The following is a 24,916-nucleotide window of genomic DNA, read 5'->3' on the forward strand; positions in this document are numbered from 1 at the left end:
TGGAAAATAAACAAGACTAGATGGTGAAGAATGCTGGACAGTTCTCTTCAATCTAGCATCGATGAAGTGGTGCCAGCATGAAGGCCCTCATGGGTGAGAATTAGCTATTAGGAAAAAAATCTGAGGTATGCAAAGTGCCCTGTGCCTCTCCTACCCCCCAATCCCTGAAATTATCTGGCCCTTCAGTGTTTAACTTCTATGGGCTGTGATTAATTCAACTGTGTTCTAGTTAGTTGATTATCTTAAAATTGGATTACAACATTTTTAATGGGGGCCTATAATAGAAAACATTTCAAAAAATACTTGCTAAAATAGAAGTTAGTGATGTAGGAAGTTCTTCTATGTATATGTTGCTTTTATTGGTTAATGAATAAAGAGAATCTACATTGGTCTGTAATAGGGCAGAGCAGAGCTAGATGGGGATGGGGGAGCTAAACTGAATGCTGGGAGAAAGAAGACAGAGTCAGGAGACACCATGTAGCCCCGTTGGAGACAGACGCTGGGGACAAAACTTTATCTGGTAAACCACAGCTATGTGGCTATACACAGATTAATGAAGATGGGCTAGTTTAAGATGTAAGAGCTAGCCAATAGGAAGCTAGAACTAACTAATAGGCCAAGCAGTCTTTTAATTAATACAGTTTCTGTGGGCTTATTTTGGGAGTCTGGCCGGCTGGGAAGTAAACAAGTGTTTCTTACTACAAGGCAGTGTTATATTAAAAGGGGTGCTGATTACAGTAATACAACTCCAGTTTGTGATTTTATGTCGTTTTCAATCTTTGCTAAATACATTGTAGGGTGAAAACCATGTTTCAAGAAAGCAGATCCATCACCAGGAAGGGTGAGGCAGGTCAAGACACAAAAATATTAAAGCAAAGAGCGTTACAGATAAAACACATCAAACTAGAAAAAGAATTCAGTACTCACACTGCACTAAAGCTTTTTTTTTTAATTTTAAAGGAAGCCAAGTTAAGAGACAGAAACACTCTTCTGTTACTGCAGTAGTATGGAAGCTAGAGAAATAACTTTAAGATGGGACTGAGCATGTGTGTTTCTGTTCCACAACCAGAGATTAACGGAGCTTTGCCAAGTTTAATTAAGTGTCAAATGAGCAGATGAGGCTGGAAAGGGCACTCAGGTGCCATTAGCACCTCCAGTCCAGAGATGTGGCTTTGGGCTTTCCTCTGGAAAAACATGACAGGAAGAGCACACAGGTTTCCAGAGACAGGCAATGTGTTAAGCAGAGTCAAAAGTAGGTATTGTGATTTGGGTGTGGAGCACAAAGGAGAAGAAGAGGAAGAAATTAATGAGAACCATTATCAGTCAAAGAAAGGAAGAACCTAAGCACTTAAGGATCAAGAAATCAAACAAAATATGAGTTTTCAACATATAAAGAAAAAGAGATTGGGGGTTGGGGACTGGGCTGTGTGGATCACTTTCCTGTTGTCCCCTGCGTTCATTCCTCAGCTCCTTGCACCGAATCTCCAAGCATTGACCAGAAGGGATGCACACCAGCCATTCCTCTCTAGTTTCTGCAGCTCTTTGTCTTTGACTGACCTCACTGTATTTCTCACTGGTCTTCACTGAGAACCCCCTAACCCCAAAGGAACATTTTTAGGTTAGCTGGAAATTTCATGGTTTTTGGAATTGTGCAGGCTGCACTGAGTCCATGAAGGAACTGGATGGCATGCGCCAATCCCAGCTGTGAAAACAAGATGCTTTGGGAGGGTGTCCACAGCCAGCTCAGCTCTGGCATATCGTTCAAACAAGTTACCGAAAGATCACGCTTAACAAACATCTCCTTCTCCTGAGCAGAGCGAACATTTTCCTTTTCCCTTTGAAAACTAGATCTCGACCCCTTTCCTCCTGAGGAGCGTCCTGAGGTGAAAGTGAAGGAAGGGAAAGGCATGGTGCTCCTCTGTGACCCTCCATACCACTTTCCAGGTAAGTGGGGTTTCCCGAACTATAGACACCTCGGGAAGGGAAAGGCATGGTGCTTCTCTGTGTCCCTTTGTATCGCTTTCCAAGTAAATGGAGTTCCTCGAACTATAGCCACTCTGGGTATTAAATCAGGACATCTGAGTGTTCTAGTAATGATAATACGCTAACAATTACTTAATTTATCTAACAATCATGGCCCATCATTAATTTAATGACGTTCATTCATTGCATTTGTGCTGTGAACTTTTCCTGGGGGGGGGGGCATCTCACCATGGACAGGACACTCATCTAAGAAAGGATTTTACCCAAGACTAGCTTGGTGAAGCAGTGAGTTTAACTAGTATCCCTTGGCGGGACATGGGAGAGGTGTTGTTTACATAAGCATGGGCGAGTGAAGAACAGCTACACCACTGAAGAAAACGCCTTTCCTCCAGCACCCACCAACTCTCTATAAGATGTTAGGAAGGGATGGAGCTATGTGACCCTTTCTCCTAGAAAATTAAGTGAATCAGCCTCAAGCAGATATCACGCAAGTAAACACATCCACCGAGCGTTTCTTAGAACAATGTCTGTACCATACAAGAGGACAGCATTCTGCAACAGCGTCACTTTGTGGTCATCACTTACAAGTGGTTGTAGATGCTTTTCCATCTGGGTTCCTTAGTGATTTAGCCCTAAACCTAAGGGTTTCTAGTCATTTTAGTTTATAAACAGTAGCTTTGTTGAATTGTACCTTATTAAAGTTTCTACCACAAAAGAGAAATTATAGCAGATTTCCCAAAACTTATGTTGAATATTAAGAAATAGAACAGCATGGAGGAATGATGTAAGATCAATCAATTTTTCAACTTCATATCTGCGATACACTGTGATTTATAACTAATCACTAGAAAAGGATAAAGACATGATAAATTATTAATGTCCTTAGAGTCACAGATCTATGAGAATAATTGTGTACTCCAGAAAGGAAACAAAATTAAAAATCATCTGTTAAAAATTCAATTTTGAATACATATTTCTTTCATTTGATATGGTTAAAAGAATGGCTATTTTAGTATATATTCGTAGTCTTGTTTTCATTTGTTTTATTTATTCCCTGAAAAAAGTTTTATATTCTTTATATTTTAAATGTGACTTAAAACATATTCATAGAAAATGAAACAGAACACTCTGCTATAAGTAATTTTGTATGGAATGCACTGACTTTGTGTGTATTCCTAGACATATAAACATCTATATTTCATACAAATTTATACACATATTACATGTAAATTTTCATGTATGTGAAATTTCATTATGCATATTTGAAAATTATACATATATTTTCTTATAAAATACTTGTAATTTTCTCTGTACTCCAAAAAAACCCCAATTAATTAGCTCATATAGGAGGGGCCTATGTACAGTGTTACAGCAGGATTCCATCAGAGAATAGATTTTTGCTGAGGAACTGCCGAAACTGAGCAAATCCCTCTCTTCTTCGGAGTGTTTCTCACAAACAAGGCAATGACTGCCCAGTGACTCCCTTTGCCTACTCAACAATGGGTGAGCTCCATTGACTAAGAAACCCCTGTGAGCACTTCCCCGCTACTAGACACTGCTCATTTCAGAGGACACCCCAGAGGGACAGAACAATAGAAGCCACCAGCCCTTAGAGACCCTCTGCTGTAACAGCAGTACCTAAAGGTACAGGATTAAAAGAGAGGGAGAAGAAGAGGAAAGAGTAGGGGATAATTTAGATTTTAGAAGGAGCCTTGGCAGGAAGGAACTCTTGACTAAAACCATAAAGACGTGAAGGAGCCAATGGTATAAGCATCTGAGATGACATTCCAGAAGGGAGAGGCAACAAGAGCAAAGTCGGAGGTAGGACCCTGGGTGCAATGCAAGGCAGAGTATCTGCAGCAGAGGGGATGACGTGGAAGGCAGTAAGACATGCAATGGAGGTTCCGGGCGCTGTGCTGTGGAGGACCTTATCATGCATCCATAGCAATCCTGTGCTTTAACTTTTAGTGATATTTGCACTCAGAATGTTGAACAGAGGAGTCACATGACATGAGTGGTTACCACTTTAAGGTGGTTAGAGCAGGGTTCTCAAACTGGGGGTTGCACCTTCTCAGGGGTTGTACATCAGATTCATAACAGTAGCAAAATTAGGAGGAAATTCCTCCCCCCCCCCCTTTGCTTGATGTTTTGTTTTCTAAATTTATCACATACAACATTGTGATGGTTTGAATGTAATGGGCCCCATAAGCTCATAGGGAGTGGCACTTTTGGAAGGTGTGACCTTGTTGAAGAAAGTGTGTCACTGTGGGAGTGGGCTTTGAGGTCTCTTTTGTTTAAATGTCATAGTCTGTTTCCTGTTGCTTTCTGATCAAGATGTAGCCAGCACCATGTCAACCTATATGCTGCCATACTCCCTGCCATGATGACAATAATAATAATAGGTTAAGCCTCTGAAACTGTAATCCATTTCCTCAATTAAACTCTTCATAAGTTTGTAAGAGTTGCTATGGTCACAGTGTCTCTTCACAGCAGTAGAAACCCTAAGACAAATCTATTTTATAATGTCCTTTCCACTTCCCAGATTAGAACTACTCCAATCCTTTTCACCCCTACCCACTTAACTTCATATTCTCGCTCCCTTCCTCCCTCTTCCTTTTTCCTCCCTCCCCCTTCTTTCTGTCTGCCTCTCTTCCTGAAAACAAAAGCAGCAAAAAGGTAATACACAATAACCCCCCTCCAGAAAAGACAAAAAGTAACAAAACAAAATACATACAGATACACACACTCAAACAAAACAAAACAAAACAAATAGAATAGATTTTATGTTTGGCAAAGACTAACCTGGAGTGTGGTTGATGCACCAAGTGACAGTAACAAGGCACTGGAATGAAACTTATTTTCCCATTCCCATCAGATATCAATTGTAAATAGCTTCTTTTGGGGGCTGGGACTTGGGCCCACTTCTATTTCTCACTTCTTGGATTTTTTTGTTGTTCAAACCTATGCAAGTCTTATACATGCCCTAACAGTTCCTGTGAGTTTATTTGTATATCAGTCCTGCTGTGTCTAGAAGATACTGTTTCCTTGGTGACATCTGCCACCTCTGGCTCTTACAATCTTTTTTTTTCTCTTCCTCTTTGATCCCTGAGTCTTGACAGAAGACATTTGATTAAGGCTGAGTGCTCCAAAGTCTCTCATCATCTGCACATTGTTTACTTGTGGGACTTGGTGTCAGTTCTATACTGCAAGAAAAGCTTTTATGATGGGGGCTGAATGAGGAAATGATTTAAGTTTATATCAGAATATCATTACGAATAATTTTATTGATGTGTTCCTTTAGCAGAATATTAGTTATTTGCTGTCTTAGGGTTTCTATTGCTGTGAAGAAACACCATAACCAAAAAACAAGTTTGGGAGGAAACGGTTTATTCAACTTACTCTTCCACCTCATTCTCACGAGCAAAAGAAGACAGGACAGGAACTGCAGAGGCCATGGCAGGGCCAGGGATGGCAGGGAGAGTTGCTGCTTACTGGCTTGCTTCCCATGACTTGCTCAATCCACTTTCTTAAAGAACCCAAAACCACTAGCCCAATGAAATGAAAAGAAGAATGTTGAGACTCTCGAAAGTACTAGCTATAGATGATTGATAGATACAGAAAGATAGATTCGGTTGTTCATCATGACAATTATATTATTGAGAATACGGTAGTTATGAGAAAATATCTCAACTTCTGATATTTACGTATTTGTAGCCACTGACAGTTGACTTGTAATTAGGAAGCAGAAACTTTATTTTCAGAGAAAAGCTTAATATTTAGTGGGCAATATTTTCTTCTAGATGACCTTAGCTACCGCTGGCTCCTGAATGAATTCCCTGTATTTATCACAATGGACAAGCGGAGGTTTGTGTCTCAGACCAATGGCAATCTCTACATTGCAAATGTTGAGGCTTCTGATAGAGGCAACTACTCCTGCTTTGTGTCCAGCCCTTCTATTACAAAAAGTGTATTCAGCAAGTTTATACCCCTCATTCCAATACCTGAACGTAAGTATTTTATTTGTTACGCTGTTTTTGCAGTTATCTGTTTAAAGCACATTTATAATAATGATTCATTGTCTTCCTGTGGAAGGGAGCATATCGTGTATGCTAGAGGGAAGACTTAGTCTTTAGCTTCTGAAGTTTGGTTTTACTCAATGATGTTTCCCAAAAATGGGTGAGTTCATGTTCATCACTTGCAGCTTAGGAAGTATATGGAAGGTTGATTCATTGGTTCAGGGCCCTACAGAATTGTCACAGAAATGACTGGGATCTGCTTTGTGTTTCATGACCATTTTTACTCTCTAGTACATTTGTAATGAGACTAAACACTTAAGACAAAGTTTTTTTAAAAAGTAATTAGATAATTAGAAAAAATTAATTATTTTGGGAACTATTTACATGGTGCAAGTTAAAAGAAACAATTGCTATTTCTGCTTTAAGTAATTAGTATATAATACTGTGGCCTGTGTGCTGGGGTCATTCTCCAACTCCATTTTTAATTTCAAATTTTTTCCATAATTTTTTAGCACTCCTTGAGGTACGCTTTATCACATCACAGCTTCACCCCAGTTCTTCTGCTACTTTAGGAGTGAAGAGTACCCTCTTCAAAATGGTCCTGTTTGATTCCTCTCCTTCCGTAGCATGGGAAGTACCACGTGCCACTGGCATTCCCTCTTCACTTCTTTTTTTTTTACAAATTAATATTTTTTATTATGAGTTATACAACAATCTTATAAACTTATATAAAATTCTTAGAAACAGACCACAGCATTGTTTTGGTAAATAAATTATACAATATTTATTTATTTCAATACTCTGCCTTCTTCTTGGGATTGTTATTCTCACAGAAATTACTTCTTAAGTGCCTACCCACCTCTCTGCAATGAACACAGTTTAGGAAGTACTATATGCAGACACTTTGCCTCGTTTGATTTTATTTTTTTGTAGTTCTGCATTCGTATTTGCTGACTATATCAACAACTACCACTGATGTGCTCAACATTTACTTCTTCACTATTTTGTCTTTTTTTATTTTTATTTTTACTTATTTATTTATTTCTTGAAGATTTCAGTCTCTTCCCCACCACCGCCTCCCATTTCCCTCCCCCGATCAAGTCTCCCTCCCTCGTCAGCCTAAAGAAACAGTCACTTGATATTCAGCAAACACTGCTGACGGTCTGGCTGGACAGTCTGGCCACAAGGCTAAACGAGCTGTCTGGAAAGGGGCCTTACTCACCTCTCCCCACTCGGTTTCACATTTGTGTCTTCCCTCCTCTTCTACCCATTTTCTCACTTCCTGTCTCAGTGGTTCACCAACGTCACCTTCTACAGTCAACCCCTTCGGTTGCTCTGGCTCACATCCCACCCGGTTAAGGGCGTCAGCCCATCGCTCATTTCTTTCTCTTTACCGTCTCAGGATCCTGTCTTCTCCCTCACCGTGTTCATTCCTAGTCAGTGAAGGCCATCTGGAAAAAGCCTAAGAAACTCACATTCATTCAATCAAAGGACAATTTTCAGTGTCCATTCTTTTTGATATTTGACATTTTTTATCTGCCTCTCAGAGAGTTCCTTCTCCTTTCCTCAAGGCTTGCCTCCCCACTCTGGCAAGCATGAATCACGAGATGTCTCTCTTCCCTATACTCCTCTGCCGTCGTTTCTAGATATTCTCCCTGAACTACACATTTCCAGAAGTGTTCATGTAAATTCATGTCTCTAATTTCTTATCTTGTGTTTAGGCTTTAGTTATATCTTCATCCTAGACTTGTCCGGCCAAAGCTCTCCAGGATGCTGAGTGTTCAAGATATGCTCACTACTGCCCCAGCAAAAACCACTTCTTCCTCCTAGCCTTCTTCAGCCTGATTGGCCATAACTGCTTGTGTTTCTTAACAAGTAACATTTGCATTTATCAATTCTTCCCTTCCTCTGATGCTCAGAACAGCTAACCCTGTGGCTTTTAGTTAAATCAGTATGTAAGCCACCGGAAAGTTCTGAGAAAAACATGCAGTACAGATTCTGACTCCAGAAGGCTTAAAACTGGCATCAAGGTCTCACTTTGAGCCAAGGGTAAGAACTATACTACTCTCACCAAATCCCACTGCTGTTTACTATTAACAAAACTGATCTCAAAACTTCTAATACCGGTTTGGGGCCTTCCATGTTATGCATTCAGCTTTTCTTTAGGTCATATATTTTAACGGCCTTTGGCTTCCTCTGTGTTTTCTTTAATTCTGAGCTTTGTAATGAACTGGTTCAATTCAGTTTCTATTTTTGCTTAGGATTCCCATATCTGCTCTGACATTTTGAATCCCTTACTTGCTGACCACTCTTTTAGACTAATTATTTGGCTTTGCCTTCTGTATTGCCGTGTTATGTTTATTTGTATATTTTTATGCAGTATGAAGTACACACTCATGTTTTGGTGGATAATAACACATTAAGCTTTTTGGAGTCTGGTTTGTCAGCACATATTTGGTGTGATGCACAATGATGATGCATGGTATCTGTAATGTCACCTTACCACTCTAAGAGTAAGAATGATGGCCATGTTATGGTCATGGCCTCTCTCTCATTTCTGTTGCTCCATTTCCTCAGTTTCTGAGGATAATTCCTTCTTCCATTTTCTCTTTGCTTAATCTACCTCTTTCTCCCCCTTTCTTCCCTTTCTTCTCTTCCAATTTTCATATTCCCATTTCTCTCTCCTTGTTCTACCTTCTCAAGTGCCTTATAGGACTGCTCACAGTATTTCATATGTATTTGAAGCCCCCTAGTGAGACCTTGAAATTCTGTAGCTGATTTAGTGTAACTAGTTACATGATTGTGTGATGGAATTTCTACTTGCAAACATTGTGCATAAACAAATCTATATATTGGGACACCAACAATATCTATATCATATTGGTGCAGTTCTAAACTACAAAATTTCATGATGCTAAAAAGGAAAAAATGCATTGTGAATAATATATTGTGGGTGTCTGTGTTTTCTTTTCTTTTTAATATTAGGAACAACAAAGCCATATCCTGCTGATATTGTAGTGCAGTTTAAGGACATCTATACCATGATGGGCCAAAACGTGACTTTAGAGTGTTTTGCTCTTGGAAAGTAAGTATGCTTGTGCTTTTCATTGACATGCATCAAAACAGAGAAGTTTTTGTGCCATCTCAGAAAATAAATGATTCAAGAGCTGGCTGTAAATGCCAGGCAGTCTTCTTTAAGCACTGCGGATCTGGAGATTTTATACCTTCTCTTTCTAGCCCTGTTCCCGATATCCGGTGGCGGAAGGTGCTAGAGCCAATGCCTAGCACGGCTGAGATAAGCACCTCAGGGGCTGTTCTCAAGATCTTCAATATCCAGTTAGAAGATGAAGGCATCTATGAATGCGAGGCCGAGAACATCAGAGGAAAGGACAAGCACCAGGCAAAAATTTATGTTCATGGTAGGTATTTTAATTTTCCACGATCGCCATCAATGTCTTATTCAAAGACTTTTCCATACTTGAAGAACTATCACAGAATAATTACTTTAAAACATGCGACTTATATTATATTGTTCAGATAAGTTAGATGTTTACCTTATGTAATTACATCTACAACTCTAAGTTACAACCAATATGAATATATACTTTTGATATCATGATTATAATAATAGACTGAAAGTTGTGGGTGATTTTAAATGTTGCACATTTAATCCTCTATGATTCTCTTTTCTTCAGTATCTTTATTTATAGAAGAACCTGTGCATTATGGATTAAAGTTTGAGTCAGTGGTTTGCAAGGTTTAATAGACCTCAAAATTCCCTGAGGGGCTTGTTAAAGTACTGGCTGTTGGGCCTTCTTTAGAATTTCTGACTCGGAAGGATACCATGAGCCTCAGAATATGTATTTCTGAAAACTCCCCAGGTGCTAGAGAACCCCTGGTGTAAAGAATCATCTCTTTCTACTTTAACAAAATTATTTTGGTGCAAGTACTTAATCCTCACCCACCATACTAAACATATCTGGGAAGACAGATTTTTTTTTTTTGGCAACTCTTGAAATTTACTTATTTTTCTTAAAATTAACTAAATTTTATTTATGTGTATGGTGTTTTGCCTGCATGTATTTATGTATATGATATGTGTACCTGGTTCCTGCAGAGGCCAGAAGGGGTGTGAGATCCCCTGGAACTATAGTTACTTAGGAGAATTAGTGCCATGTGTATAGTGAGAATTTGATACAGTCTTCTATAAGAGCGACAAGTGCTCTTAATCACCGAGCCATCTCTCCAGGCTCAGAACGTTAGAACTTCATGAGGCTGAAGTCATCATTACGTCTTTCCATAATATGGAATAAGCAACTAGGCTTCAATAAATTCATTTTGATTTTCTGTTTTTCCTGTGTGATGGTCTCTCTTTATATCTCCAGAGATCCTGTAACTCCCTACCTAGACCTGACTGAACTCAAACTCATAGCAACCCACTTGTCTCCTCTGTCTCCTGCTGTTTTGTTTTCAAGTCTGGTTAATGCTCAGTTTATCTTCTGCTAGTTTCTCTCAAACACAAATTTTGACAGAGTCATCTGAAATCTAAAAAGGTTTGTCTCCATGTCCAGTTGTGTTCCATCATAATTCACTCCAGTTTGTTTCATGAGGATTTCTCTACTAAAACCTTTCTTCTATGATCACCCAGAAGCTGATGGTTTCTTAGGGCCATCTGATCAGACATGACAGCATCAGCAATCACTCTTGATCCACCTCAACTCTTTCTGTGCCTCCTTGTCTGTGCTTGGCACTTGTATCCTAGACTTCATTATACGTACCACTCCCATTTCCCCTTCAGAGTCCTCCTGTTTATACCACTCCACTAAATGATCAGAGTCAGCAACTGATCTTCTCTGTATCCTTCTCTGGTTCCATCCTTGAGCACGGTTCTACAGCTTGGAGATCTAATGCAGATATTTCCCCGAACTCCAGACTTGAATACCCAATGTCATTAACACAACACGTCAAGTGTATGTGAAATGGCTTCGAATGGAGGGAAAACAGCTCTAGACTCTCTGAATGTCTTGAATAATATTACCACTTTTGTACTGGATCCATGAATTAGAGATAAAGTTTTCTTTCAATGCATTTAGAAAACTTTACTCCAGGTTTTCAGCAGAGTAAAGTTCTAAACTGTCAAATATCTAAGGCACTGAAAGGATCATTGTGACAGAACGGGCATTTGTATGAGGTTGTTTACAATAAGTTCATTTATTCTTTACTAGGAAGATATGTTAATTTTTGTCTTATGTTTAAGCAAACCATCTTTAAAATCTATATAATGAAACCACATACAAAATTAACTGAGGTGATTCAATTATTTATTCTTTTTTTTTTTTTGGTTTTTTAGACAGGGTTTCTCTGTGGTTTTGGAGCCTGTCCTGGAACTAGCTCTTGTAGACCAGGCTGGTCTCGAACTCACAGAGATCCGCCTGCCTCTGCCTCCCGAGTGCTGGGATTAAAGGCGTGCGCCACCACCGCCCGGCTCAATTATTTATTCTTATTATTGTATTATGTTTAGTGACATCAATATGTCACCTTGGGGGGGGGGGAACCAAGGTAGCAAAGATGCCATTAAAGTATTGAAGAGATTCTACACAAAATAAAACATGTATTCAACTAGCAAATTCACTAGCATTCATTCTCTGAAAGTTCTCCCTATATGTTACAAATGGTTAGTGAAAACAGGAAGTTAAATCAGATTGTATACTGCATAGTATGTGTAAAGAGACATTTGTTGTTCAATGTTGATAATCTGGGGAGCTCAGAAAATATTTTCTGATTTCATATACACACATATATATGTATATGAACATGTATATGTGCATATAATATATATATTACTAGTAATATGTGTATGGTACTTTCCAGAGAAAATAAATGTAACACAAGGTTTAATTTTCAATTAAAAGGAAATGGTCCACTCCACTAAGAGATCTATCTATCTATCATCTATCTATCATCTATCTATCATCTATATATCTAATCTATCTAACGTATCTATCATCTATCCATCATCTATCTATCTATCTATCTATCTATCTATCTATCATCTATCTATCTATCTATCTATCATCTATATGTCTAATCTATCTATCATCTATCCATCATCTATCTATCTATCTATCTATCTATCATCTATATATCTAATCTATCATCTATCTATCTATCTATCATCTATCCATCATCTATCTATCTATCTATCTATCTATCTATCTATCTATCTATCATCTATCTATCATCTATATATCTAATCTATCTATCATCTATCCATCATCTATCTATCTATCTATCATCTATCTATCATCTATATATCTAATCTATCTATCTAATCTATCTATCATCTATCCATCATCTATCTATCTGTCTGTCTGTCTATCTATCTATCTATCTATCTATCTATCTATCTATCTATCTATTCCTTTTCCTAGTTTGTACTATTTACTTACATTTCTTTGGGCTGTTTAGATAATTGATATGCTTGACAAGAGTGATTTTTCATGTAGAAATATTCTTTTTCCTTTGAGGAAATTTTTAGCATTTTTTTATCAGCCAAGCAGATAAAAGTAAAAACTGAGGCTGAAGTCCATTTCACTCAATCAAGTGATATATATATATATATGTATATATGTATATATGTATATATGTATATATCATATATATTTATGATAGCCTTTACATGATAGACTATTGAAATGATAGCCTTTACATGATAGACTATTGAAACATAGTTCTTTTTAAATCTCAATTGTAATTTTGTCATATCCAAAAGATTCACGTTATAAGGGACAAATCAATTAATTTAATATTTATCTTCAATTAACTTTTGAATTTATAAATAATAAAAACAATTAACTGGGCTAGAAAGATGCTCCAGAAGTTAAAAGCACTTCTTTCTCACTCATAGGACTGGAATTCAGTTCTCAGTCCCCCATATCAGGTGGCTCCAACTGCCTATAGCTTCAGCTCCAGGGGACCCAGTGCCCTCTGGGCTTTGGTAGCACCTGCATGCATATGGTGCACATGAAATCATATAGGCACACAATGCATATTAAAAAATAAATAAATCTAGAGGCATAGTTACTAACTAAATGATAGTTATCTTATTCTATGATAATATGTGATTTTTGTAGAATATCAACCTGTGTAGGCACACATATGATATCTGGTAAACATGCTAGAATAAAGTGAACAAACTGCAAAACTTAGACCCTTGAGATTGTGATGGGCACGGAGACACTGATGATATACCTCCATTACAGCATTTCCTGAATGGGTAGAGCATATCAATGACACTGAGGTGGACATAGGCAGTGACCTCTACTGGCCTTGCGTGGCCACAGGGAAGCCCATTCCTACCATCAGATGGCTGAAAAACGGATATGCGGTAAGTACGCTGAAGAGCCTTGCTGCTCCTGAATCAGTGTTCAGATAGCCACACAGTGGTTGCCTGTGTGCTTGGCCATTTCTCAGGGTACTTGGGCCCTGAGACAGAAATCTTCCTTGAAAAACAAAAGTATCTTCTTTCAGTTTCAACAGTTTTCTGTAATGGTATCTTTACCTCTCTCTTTTTTTCCCCCTTATTTTTCCTTTGTTCCACATCCCCCCTTCCTATTGAACCATGTCCACTCATATTGTCCCCTCTTTGCCACTGTTTCCCTGAATCCCACAGAAACAGAGGTAAGAGAGACGTGCTAAGTCCTATCATAGCCTTGGGACAAGTGACAGCGGTGGGGCCCTTCTCCACCTTCCCACTATAATCTCACAGCTGGTCCAAAGGGGAAAAGGTGGACTCTCAGCTCTGTAAGATGAATAAAACAAGAGCCACTGGGCATGGTAAGTGGGTTGGTCTTCTCCATGCCATAGAAATCCCGTCTGTGCATCTTAGGAGAGAATGGGGGTGGATGCACACAACATAGGTTAAGTGCTAGCCTAAAGCTGAATGGCAGAGTTTACACCTGTGTTCTTCAAAGTTGTGTAATTTCTTTTACTCTTCAGTATCACAAAGGGGAACTAAGACTGTATGATGTGACTTTTGACAATGCTGGGATGTACCAGTGCATTGCAGAAAACGCGTATGGATCCATTTATGCGAATGCCGAGCTCAAGATCCTGGGTCAGTGTCTTTTCCAATTTTCGATAAATGTTTATCAAATAAACCGCATATAAATTGGTTGAAGGGTATCCATAGCTCACATTCCATTTCACTTTTATTTAGATGCACAGCATAAGTTGGTTACATAGCTGTAAATTCCCAGTTATCAAAATCCAGGCTAAAGGAACAATGAAACAGACTAAATATTTGCTGTAAAAAGCAACCTCCCCAGAGCAGCAGCTGTGGTAACAGCTCTCAGAGCTTGTTATGTGTGAATACTCCAGTTCCCACCGTCAACCTGCCCAGCAGACATTTTAATTAGATGCTCAGATGATTTTGACAGGCAGTTGATGTTTAAGAATCATGAGACTAAATGATAGGGTCACATACACACCAGCCTGAAAAGTGTCCCCAGGAGAGATGGGATGCAGATGACTGGAACACAGTGTGCCTGCTAATAGCAAAAGGGATTGGGCAGTGGACTAGATGGGGGAGCTTGGAGGATATAGGGCATACCGTCCCTGGGATTATAAAACGCTGGGTCATGACTTCATGATTATGAGTCTGTGCTGTGGCTTGAAGATGAACTTCAGCTGTGTCATGGGCTTCTTAACCAGTTATCTGGACCCACTCTTCTCTTAGCTGTCTGTAGATATGTCCTGAAGGCCTGGATTTGCTCCTCAAAGAGTGGAGCATTACACTGGTGCTCAGTGAAGGACAGTTAAGTGGGATACTGAAATGAGTTTTCATATTCAAATGCCAACAACCTGTGATAGCCTAAAAAAATTATACCAATCTAAAAGGCTTCAATTCTCCCATTAGTCACTTGAGGTATCCTGAGTGGAAAGGCTGTGCACACATGTGAAAATGTATATTGATATAACATTTGCAGTACGTGGAGTTCTCACCATGTTTTTCCACTAAGTTCCCTTGTAGAATCAAAACAGAACAATTGGGTTCAAGGTGCCTTTTTTGGTGAGCAGGAACGTGACATATGATTAAAACTAAAATTTGTAGTGGCTGATAAAGCTATCAGCAATAATCCATTGAGCTGAAGAGATGTTATTAAATTATCAAATAAAAAGTTATGTATGAGATGCCCATGAACTACAACTGATCATATTTACCTCAGTCCTTCCTATAGATTATTGATCTATAAAAGAAGCTACAATCCTTTGATAGCTAAAGGACAATGATAATCCTCTGTTTACCTTGTAGCGTTAGCTCCAACTTTTGAAATGAATCCCATGAAGAAAAAGATCCTGGCTGCTAAAGGAGGAAGAGTTATCATTGAATGCAAGCCCAAGGCTGCGCCGAAACCCAAGTTTTCGTGGAGCAAAGGGACAGAGTGGCTGGTCAACAGCAGCAGGTCAGGTCAGACTGGGGCAGAGCTTATGGTCCCTGGCTCCTCAGATCTCACAACGTTACTGTGCTTAGTGTCTTTCAAGTCAGCCGAGTGGCTTCCTCATGGAGTCTCCAAGTTCAATTTTTAATTACTGCTTCAGTTCATTAACAATTCAGTGTCAACAATCACTTTCTAATAGAGGGTTCATATGCAAGAATTTTTTGAATGTTGAAGATAATATATATATAACGAAATAAAATTTAAAAGATAAAATACAAATATGAATTGTTTGAAATGAAAGTCTGAACAGTGGTCAATAAGAATAAACATAATATTATTTGGATGAATATCTCTATAAAAAGTAGTTTAACAAACCAGTGATTTTTGTGCCTGCAGAGTGCCTGTTTCATTTTCATGCTATATGAAGAAGTATATTAAGAAATAAGTATATCAAATATGCAAGGCAGAAGCGTAGTCATTTGTCATTATTGAGAGGCATGTGGTACCCAACATTTTAAAAGGTGTAGACTGGCAGTGTAGGAAGTCTTTAGCTCCAGGATCCACAATGCCTTGCATGTGACACTGCCATGGCTATAGCACCATTAGATGATAGGAGCTTTTGGGTTCCATTATAGTCTAATGGTACTTATATGAAATCCTGTCACTGAGAAAAATGCACTGGCTGAAATGTCATGGTGTGATATAGGACACTTTGAACATGATAAAGATCAAATTTAAGCACACACATATACATGCCATATATATATATGTATACTATATATAATGTATTATATATAGCGCCACCTATAATATATCAAGTATAGTAATATATACATTATACATGCCATATATATGTATACTATATATAATGTATTATATATAGCGCCACCTATAATATATCAAGTATAGTAATATATACATTATTATAGTAATATGTCATTATATTATATAGTAATCTATATGACATATATAAACTGCTTTGTCTAAAAGTGCTTCTAAGAGGAGTTTTATGTCTACAAGAACTGACCTCACTGCGAAGTCCCCAGATTCCAATCAAGATGGCTTCAGGCTAAAGTCTGTGGCCTTCACAAAACACAGTGCCCAGTTTCTTTGTGCAGAGCATGTCACAGTGACTCATTATGTTCCTTCACATTTGGAGAAAGAGGCCTGGTTTCAAATTCTCCTTAGCAACAAAGAAACACTTTTTGCTGTTGTCTTATTTCAATGCTGCATTTGTTATTCTAAAACATATTCCAAAATAAACTGTAAGTTAAAACTGGATAATGAAAGAGATGGAAAAGAATCTTATTACACATTGGAGCAGAATTTCAGCATTGCTTAGTAAGAAAAAGATATTCTAATTTTTTTATCAGACTGTCCTTTAAAAGAACAAATATTTCTATTGTTTTGAAAACTAGAAGATAAAGTTTAGAAAATGATTTAGTTAAAGAAAGTCGAAGAAGTAACAAATATTTAATGTTGAATTTAAGGATAAGAGAATGCAAGAGAAGACACCCATAGCCCAGCATTGAGCCAATGGGGAATCCTGCCGAGGAGAGGGAGGGAGAACTGTACAAGCCAGGGTCGGGGGTCAAGGATGTCACAAGAAAACTTGCAGAAACAACTAGCCTGGGCTCACAGGAGCACAAATGAATCTGCCTTAGGACCCTAGCAGTTATCTGGGAAAGTGATGAAGCTTAGCTTCCCAGCACTCTGCCAATGTCAAGAATGAACTTTTGAAACGAAGGCTAGACCTTGAAAATGTCTTTAAATGTATAAAAAAAGAAACTGGTATAAATTGTAATAATTGCATTTGTAATGTAAGGTACAACAGTATTATACGTTATTAAATGAGTTTTATGAATTGTGTGTTTTTTTAATTTTATAGAATACTCATATGGGAAGATGGTAGCTTGGAAATCAATAATATTACAAGGAATGATGGAGGAGTCTATACATGCTTTGCAGAAAATAATAGGGGGAAAGCCAATAGCACTGGGACTCTGGTGATCACAAGTAAGAAATCATTTGATATTTGAGTCATGTTTGTTGAATGATGCTTGAGTTAGCAGTCCTGCACATATGCCATTCAAAACTAAGTTTCTAATACAATCAATGTAGTGGTGAGTTTCCATTTCAGAAGCCTCTTGGGAAAGTTCCTTCCTCTGAGGAGTTCTTACTGGAAATAAATGTGAAAACATTCTATTCCTTTGCAGAGCGGATCAGAATATACTGGGTTTTATTCCTTTTTAAAACCTTTTATTGAGTTTGTTCTTTTACAATTTCACACAAGTATCATGTGCACTCTGCTTGTGATAACTGCCATCTCTAATACCCTTTCCACCCCTGTGACCCACTTTCTCTCTTGAGGGGGAAAGCTTCTAGGCTCAGATCTAGCTTCATTTCTCTATACCTTTGTAACCAAAGTATGTGTTGTTTTTGTCCATAGCTTTTGCAAACTAGTTATAGTGGAAAGGGTCCTATATTATTGGGAATCTCTGGTCCATGCAATAACACATCAAGAGCTATCACTTACCTGCCACTCTTGATTCTCAGGAATAACCTAATAATAACAATCCTAATAATCCTAGACCAGAAGGATAGCTCCCTTCTAATTCAAAAATGTATTTTTTAAGTAGTAAGGTTTGTATGTATTTTTCATAGATCCTTAGTTTTGATTAACCTTTTATACATTCCAGTCTGCCCCACTCCTAACACCCTTTCCTGATTAGACTTTCCACTCCTTGGGTTTCTTGTACTTGTTTTTATATTGCCTATGAAATTCTATATATTCTCCCTTAAGGAATTGCCCCATCTCAACAGTCCTTTTCTGGTTCACTTACCTTAACAGATATTCTAGTTTAAACATAAAAACTATAAATATTTGAAGCTAGGAACCACATATGAGAGAAAATATATGTTTTTATCTTTTTGAGCCTGGGTTACTTACCTTGCTCGTTATTTTTTTTTCTAGTCTCATCAATTCACCTGAAAATTTCTCATTTTCATTTTCTCTGTAGCTGAACAAAATTCTATTCTGTGTATATGCTACACATTTATTACTCATTCAGCAGATTGCAGGAAACTAGGCTGATTCCACTTCCTAGCTGGAGAAGCAACAAACGAGGTTTGAAAGTATGTCAGGAAAGGGATGTGGAGTGGTTTGGGTGTGTGCACAGAAGTTGTCTTCTCATCTAAGTTGCTCTCATTGGGGATAATTAGTGTGGGTTTAATAATTTTGGAGGAGTCATGTTGTATTCGATTTTGTGTTACTTGGATCTGTGTCTGTGATGGGTCTTGGAAATCTGTAGACTGTTCATTGTATCTTTTAGTATAAATATCTGGCCCACTTTCATTGAATGAGCTTTAGTATCTGAAGTTGTTACCACCCTTAAACCACATTGTAGGGGTTTGGAAGAGCTGGGAGGTACCTGAAGTTCGGTTTTAAGGCCCCTAGAGCTTATTCATGATGGTTAGCAGAGGTTCTCAGGTGGCAGGTCTTCTACAATACCAGATAATATGATGCCTCATAATGTCTTTTAATGTGATTTACTCTTTTTTTTTATTTCAAAACATACAGATCCCACACGAATCATTTTGGCCCCAATTAATGCTGATATCACTGTTGGAGAAAATGCTACGATGCAGTGCGCTGCGTCCTTCGACCCTTCCTTGGATCTCACATTTGTTTGGTCCTTCAATGGCTACGTGATTGACTTTAACAAGGAAATTACACATATTCATTACCAGAGAAATTATATGGTATGTGTTTTATATTTTATCTTATTAACATCCCAATGATTCTTATGTATCTGCACTAAAACTTCAGTCATGAGCCAGAGAAATAGCTTAGCAGATAAGTAGACCATCAAATCTCTAGACTTGAGTTTAAACTCACACAGCAGAAGAAGACCAGCTCCTAAAAGTAGTTCTCTGGTAAAAATGTGCCATAGCACTCTCTCTCTCTCTCTCTCTCTCTCTCTCTCTCTCTCTCTCTCTCTCTCTCTCTCTCTCTCACACACACACACACACACACACACACACACACACACACACTTAAAATTCATATATTTTATAATATTTTAAATTTTAATGATGTGACATTTATGTGAAAAGCTTCTATTTTTTTAGATTAATCATGGTACTCTGAAACATTTGTAAAGGGTAAAGGAATTGTATTGAAGAGATTGGGGACAATATCCTCAAATATTTATTGATCTCTAGGTTTATTTTCCTATTATATGGTTCTTGTATTGATGGGGACTTTACCTGATTAAATTTCTACCAGAGAACACATCAATTTCACTCTAATTCAAATGAGAGAAAGCATTGAACTTACTCCAGATTACTTTGATCATTTTAAAGTTATTGATTTCATTCTGTGGAGGTGATAAATCAATGAAATGTTTGTTTCAAGACTTGAACAAGCCGGGCGGTGGTGGCACAGGCCTTTAATCCCAGCCCTTGGGAGGCAGAGGCAGGTGGATCTCTGTGAGTTCGAGGCCAGCCTGGTCTACAAGAGCTAGTTCCAGGACAGGAACCAAAAGCTACGGAGAAACCCTGTCTCGAAAATCCAAAAACAACAACAAAAAAAAAAAAGACTTGAACAAGTCACAAGTCTGTGTGGCTTGAAATCAATGAAGTGGTTAATTTTGAGACTTGGAAACTGTACATTCCACAAACTTTATGATTTAACACAGCCGCTAGAGGGCAGAGAGAATGCCGGGAAGTGATGCAGGGGATTGACATCCATGGAAACATCACTGGGGGTGTGGATACTGCTGAGGCCATAAGGGGACAAACTGGCCCCACTCGTGCATCCATCTCCTCTCTGGAAAGTCTGGAAAGATTACTCCTTAGGAACTTGTGTATCTGCTCGGCACATGTCCTTAATTACGAAGATGTGTTGAGAATGGGAATTATGTTTGTAGAAGGGGACCAATAAGAGGGCATAGGACACAGACAGCAAGGTAGTGGGGGATATAATCAAAGTACAGTAATACACATGTATGAAACTATAGTGAAACTTTTATTTAACATTTAAATAATAGAAACAAAGTCAATTAGAACAAATGAAAATATGCTGATCTGGTAAGTATGCCTTGAACCTCAGCACTCTGGAAGCTAAATCAAAGAATCTTAGATTCTTAAGGTTAGAAGCTAAACTGGACTACATAGTGAGCCCCTGTCTCAAGAAAAAAAAAATAGAAACAATCATAAAAGGGAAAAAGAAAACACTAACTTCAAAACGAGCTATTAATGTACACACAAGCTTGAACCAACTCAATGGGATATTTCAGAATTTTTACATCACATGAAATCTGAATAAATGTTTATAAATTATAATACCATTATGCTTCAGGTTGACCAGATGCCTGTACTTCATTTGTCTAGGGCTTCTTCTTCAAGTAGAGTAAGATGTTCTTTAACTAGACAGGGACATTTCTAGATAGTTGCACCTTGTTCAGAGCCCTCTCAGTGTACATGTGATGCCCCTGCATGTTCACTGTAAAATCCAGTTCTTTACTGGCACTAGCCAAAAAAAAAAAAAAAAAAAAAAAAAATAGTAAATGTGCAACTTTGGTTTCTGAGCTGAAACTACACTTAAAGTTAATGTAATTGACAAGAAACAACAGATGTTATATTTTGATCTTATAAGTGAAACTTTTATAATTTGTCTATCATTAGTTAAACTGGAACTACAATCTTTATCAGTTTAATAATTCTTTATATTATTTGGTAGTTTTTGAAAGACAAGTCCTCCCCAGTTTTTAATGATTTCAAGGAAATCAATAAGTCTTAAATAGAAAAATGAAGTTTCTAGTTCATTTATTCATTTGGTATAGTAAACTGAATAATTTTTCAGCTACCATTTTGGAAGATGACAAGCAGAGCTTATAATAGCCATAATAACAAGTAATAGCTGTGGAGCTTACTACCTTCAAGGAAGTCTATATAAATAGATTTGGGAGGTATAAATTACCCTAATTATGGTGAAACTTCATATTTACAGCCTAGGTACATTCTTTAAAATAATAGTTACCCCAGGTTATTTGACACTAATACCCACTCTAACAAAAATTAGGTGAAAAAAGAAAAAATGAGAAAGAGAAATAGAGGAAAGGAAATGGTTGTTATGCTAAAGGAAAAAAAATGAGAGCATAGATAAGGAATGAGTTGTTGAGACTATGTCTGCTCTATCTGCAAAGGGCCATCACAGGGGGCAGTAAAGAGTGGGCCCTTGGCTGGTCTACCGAGTGCTTGCTGGTAGTGAGCCCCCATTGGGATTCTTCAACTCAAGTGGCTACCATCAGCTAACAAATAAGCCAAAACTATATTTTCTGGGGAAAATATGGGACAAAACTGAATCACATTAGCAAATGTCCATTATTGGCACTTCAAAAAAGACTAAAGAGTTAAATTCATAAAAAATACAGTCTCAGGATAAGAGTGGCCATTGTAATTAAATAGATCCACTTGTTTTACATTCCAACCGTTTTTGTAAAGTAAGTGATCAGAGCAATTCTCTTTTGAACCTCCGAAAGTCCAGCAAAGGTTTCTTGATGTCTTCTGTTCTCAACAAAAGGTCAGTGGCAAACCTCACTACTGAATGGCATTTAAGTGAAAGTGTCAGAAACGTGTCTCAGCTATCTTTCAGAGACAGCCCTCATGACTAGCCCCAGCTTTCCGGGTTTGTTGGGAAAACTTCCACCTGAGACTTAGAGCGTGAAAACACGGTGGCATTGGGACATCAGTGGGGCGGAAAAGGCACAGATGGCTGTGATTCTCTGTTGCTCAAACTTGCACAGGAAAAAAAAATGTCCTTTTGGCTGTCTCTTAAATAACATTTGACATTTTTCTTAATTTGGGGGATGATTCTGATAGAGGGATCAGATACCTATGCTATAGGCTAAGGCAAAAGAAACACTGACTAGCAAAGATGTATACAAACAAAAATTATAATTATATGACTATATAATTACACAAAAAAATCAGAGATACGGAGTCTAAAATACGACAATGGCCATTATCATAATGTTCAATAATTATTACTTCCAACGACTAATAATATAAGTGGTTATTACTAAAAATAATCTAGATATAAAATTTAATTTTTATTACATGAATTTTCATTTCCCATTCAATTAAAAAAATAATTTTTAAATCAAGCTTGCTTTGACTCCAGCTTGCTATTTCTATTTTTGACCACTGAGTGGCAGCCGTGCGTAAGGTTTTAGGATTCACTGCCTGGGCTAATTTAAGCACCAACCTTGAAGCGAATGTATCTCATCATATTTCCCAGTACACAGTGAGGTGATACACAATGCTACGTCTCACTGTATTTCTTTTCTTCGTGGAGTCCCATAAGTACTAGGAGGAAAGTCACAAGGCATTACTGTCCTTTTGTAAGCTTTTATACTGTCGCTAAAACAAAAGGACAACAAACACTGTCCTATCATTAATGGTGCTATTCTATGTAACATTTTGCATTAAATTTGCTACTTATTCCCTCGTTGATTTAGTTAAAACTCAGCCGGGCGGTGGTGGCGCACGCCTTTAATCCCAGCACTCGGGAGGCAGAGGCAGGCGGATCTCTGTGAGTTCGAGATCAGCCTGGTCTACAAGAGCTAGCTCCAGGACAGGCTCCAAAACCACAGAGAAACCTTGTCTCGAAAAACCAAAAAAAAAAAAAAAAAAAAAAAAAAAACTCACAGAATATTATGCTTTGTGTGATAATGACTAGTAAATGTTTTGTTTGTGCTTGAACAAAATTCATGTCTAGATAAAATATTAATAAATTAGCTATTTAAATTAGCAGTTTAATACAATAAATAATTAAAACAATTTACCTACATTATATTATTCTGCTAAGGGTTAGTGGCAAGTAATTATCTATTTTCAATATCTAGTTATAAACCTACTGCAATTTTTGTTTTCTAATTTAACAGGCACTTACTTTCTGAAAGTAAACGTACAACTAAAATTAATTTTAATTATAACGTATGTTATAACCCTTCTTTTTCTAGAAATATCTTAAAGTTATCTATTAAGATTATATATATATTCTATATAATATAATACATAGACTGTTTTATAATATATACATAAACACTGCGTATTCATAAACACTCTATGTATTCATATATGTGGCATTTTATCAATCATTTGTGGTGGCAAATGATGGGCAAATATTTAGCCGCTGAACAATTTTATAAAATTATATATTGTGTATGTTTGTGAGTATGGCAACAAACGTGCTATGTCACGCCCATTGCGGTCAGAAAACAGCATTCGGGAGTGAGTTTCACCTTGCACCCTAAGGCAGGGTCTCTTCTTGTTTTCCCAGATGCACTGCATTCTGCAGGCTGTCTGGCCATCAAGCTTCTGTCCAGTCCTGTGTCCGTCTACCCTCTCACTCTAGCAATACTTGACTGTCGGAAGCCCTCCACTGCATCTGTCCTTTTATGTTGGCTCTAGGAAATACACTAAGGCTTCAGGCTTGTGTGGCTAGGGCTGTTACTCACCAAGACACCTCGATGACCCATACCTGCCTAATTTTGACAACTGCTCTGGATCATTTTTCTTCACTGGTTTGGTGATATACTTATTGTCTCCGTAACTCTCTGCATGAATGCACCAGGTTAATGAACTCTCCTATATCTTCCTGATTTCTTTCCTGAGATGTTGAAAGTTCAGTCCAGTAGGCGGTCACTAGAGGTTTGAGAGAAATTCAGAGATACCATCTGAGTTCTCAGTGCCTCTGTCCAACATCACCTGACAACAGTCAACTTTTACACCTTTACCCTACACTCTTTTACACCTGCTTGCTAAACATCCTTCCACCCTATAAAATGCTACTTTATTAATAAGCTTCCTAAACCAATTTCCTCAGAGCACTTTTTCAAGGATAATGGGATACTTATAACGTGCTTGATAGTGAATAGTCATCCCCGTTGACTATTTTGGTAAATTGTATGATAGAGCAATTGTTTCCCACCTAAAATTCTATAAGTTGTTTTTCCACCTTTCTGTCAATAGAGCTTAATTTCAAAATTTACATCAGTGATCAGTTTACTGGGCACTAAGTTTGAGATTAATTATTTTATGCATTTCATTTCTGAGGGTGATGAATAGGTATCACTACCTTACACTTCTTCAATATTATTTTGTCAGTTTTGTATTAAATAGCTTCCAGGTTTTTGACCTGTGTCCATTGCAGCAATATTCAGTAAAGTAGATGCTACTGTGATTGTCTCAAGTTCAGAGGTAGGAAAACTGAAGATTAGACAAATGGAGTAAACCCAAACACAGAATCTCAAAGAGCTGGTGTCCTGCTGCTGCCCCTGTAATTGTCATCCATTCTGGTTGTGATACAATATTAATGTCTATATCTATTTAAATAATTCTCTGCTTGCTGGAAACTCAGCAAGACAGTATTGTTCAAGTCATACTTTACTCTAAAATCTTGTTTAATGG

The 24,916-nt window shown here is 37.7% G+C and overlaps 1 protein-coding gene across 5 annotated transcripts in view; it reads left to right on the forward strand.

Moving 5' to 3' along the window:
* Positions 1 to 24,916, forward strand: part of Cntn1 (contactin 1) — a 266,999-nt gene that overhangs the window by 165,777 nt on the left and 76,306 nt on the right. For all 5 annotated transcript variants that reach the window (XM_057791546.1, XM_057791551.1, XM_057791548.1 and 2 more), the window contains exons 6-14: positions 1,849 to 1,944; positions 5,784 to 5,990; positions 8,985 to 9,084; positions 9,237 to 9,418; positions 13,262 to 13,386; positions 13,998 to 14,115; positions 15,313 to 15,463; positions 17,328 to 17,455; positions 19,020 to 19,201. In XM_057791546.1, coding sequence (XP_057647529.1) covers positions 1,849 to 1,944; positions 5,784 to 5,990; positions 8,985 to 9,084; positions 9,237 to 9,418; positions 13,262 to 13,386; positions 13,998 to 14,115; positions 15,313 to 15,463; positions 17,328 to 17,455; positions 19,020 to 19,201 — 1,289 coding nt within the window. The remainder of the gene's footprint in view (positions 1 to 1,848; positions 1,945 to 5,783; positions 5,991 to 8,984; positions 9,085 to 9,236; positions 9,419 to 13,261; positions 13,387 to 13,997; positions 14,116 to 15,312; positions 15,464 to 17,327; positions 17,456 to 19,019; positions 19,202 to 24,916) is intronic.

Source organism: Chionomys nivalis, chromosome 17, assembly GCF_950005125.1.
Source record: "Chionomys nivalis chromosome 17, mChiNiv1.1, whole genome shotgun sequence".
In the NCBI taxonomy this organism is placed as follows: Eukaryota; Metazoa; Chordata; class Mammalia; order Rodentia; family Cricetidae; genus Chionomys; species Chionomys nivalis.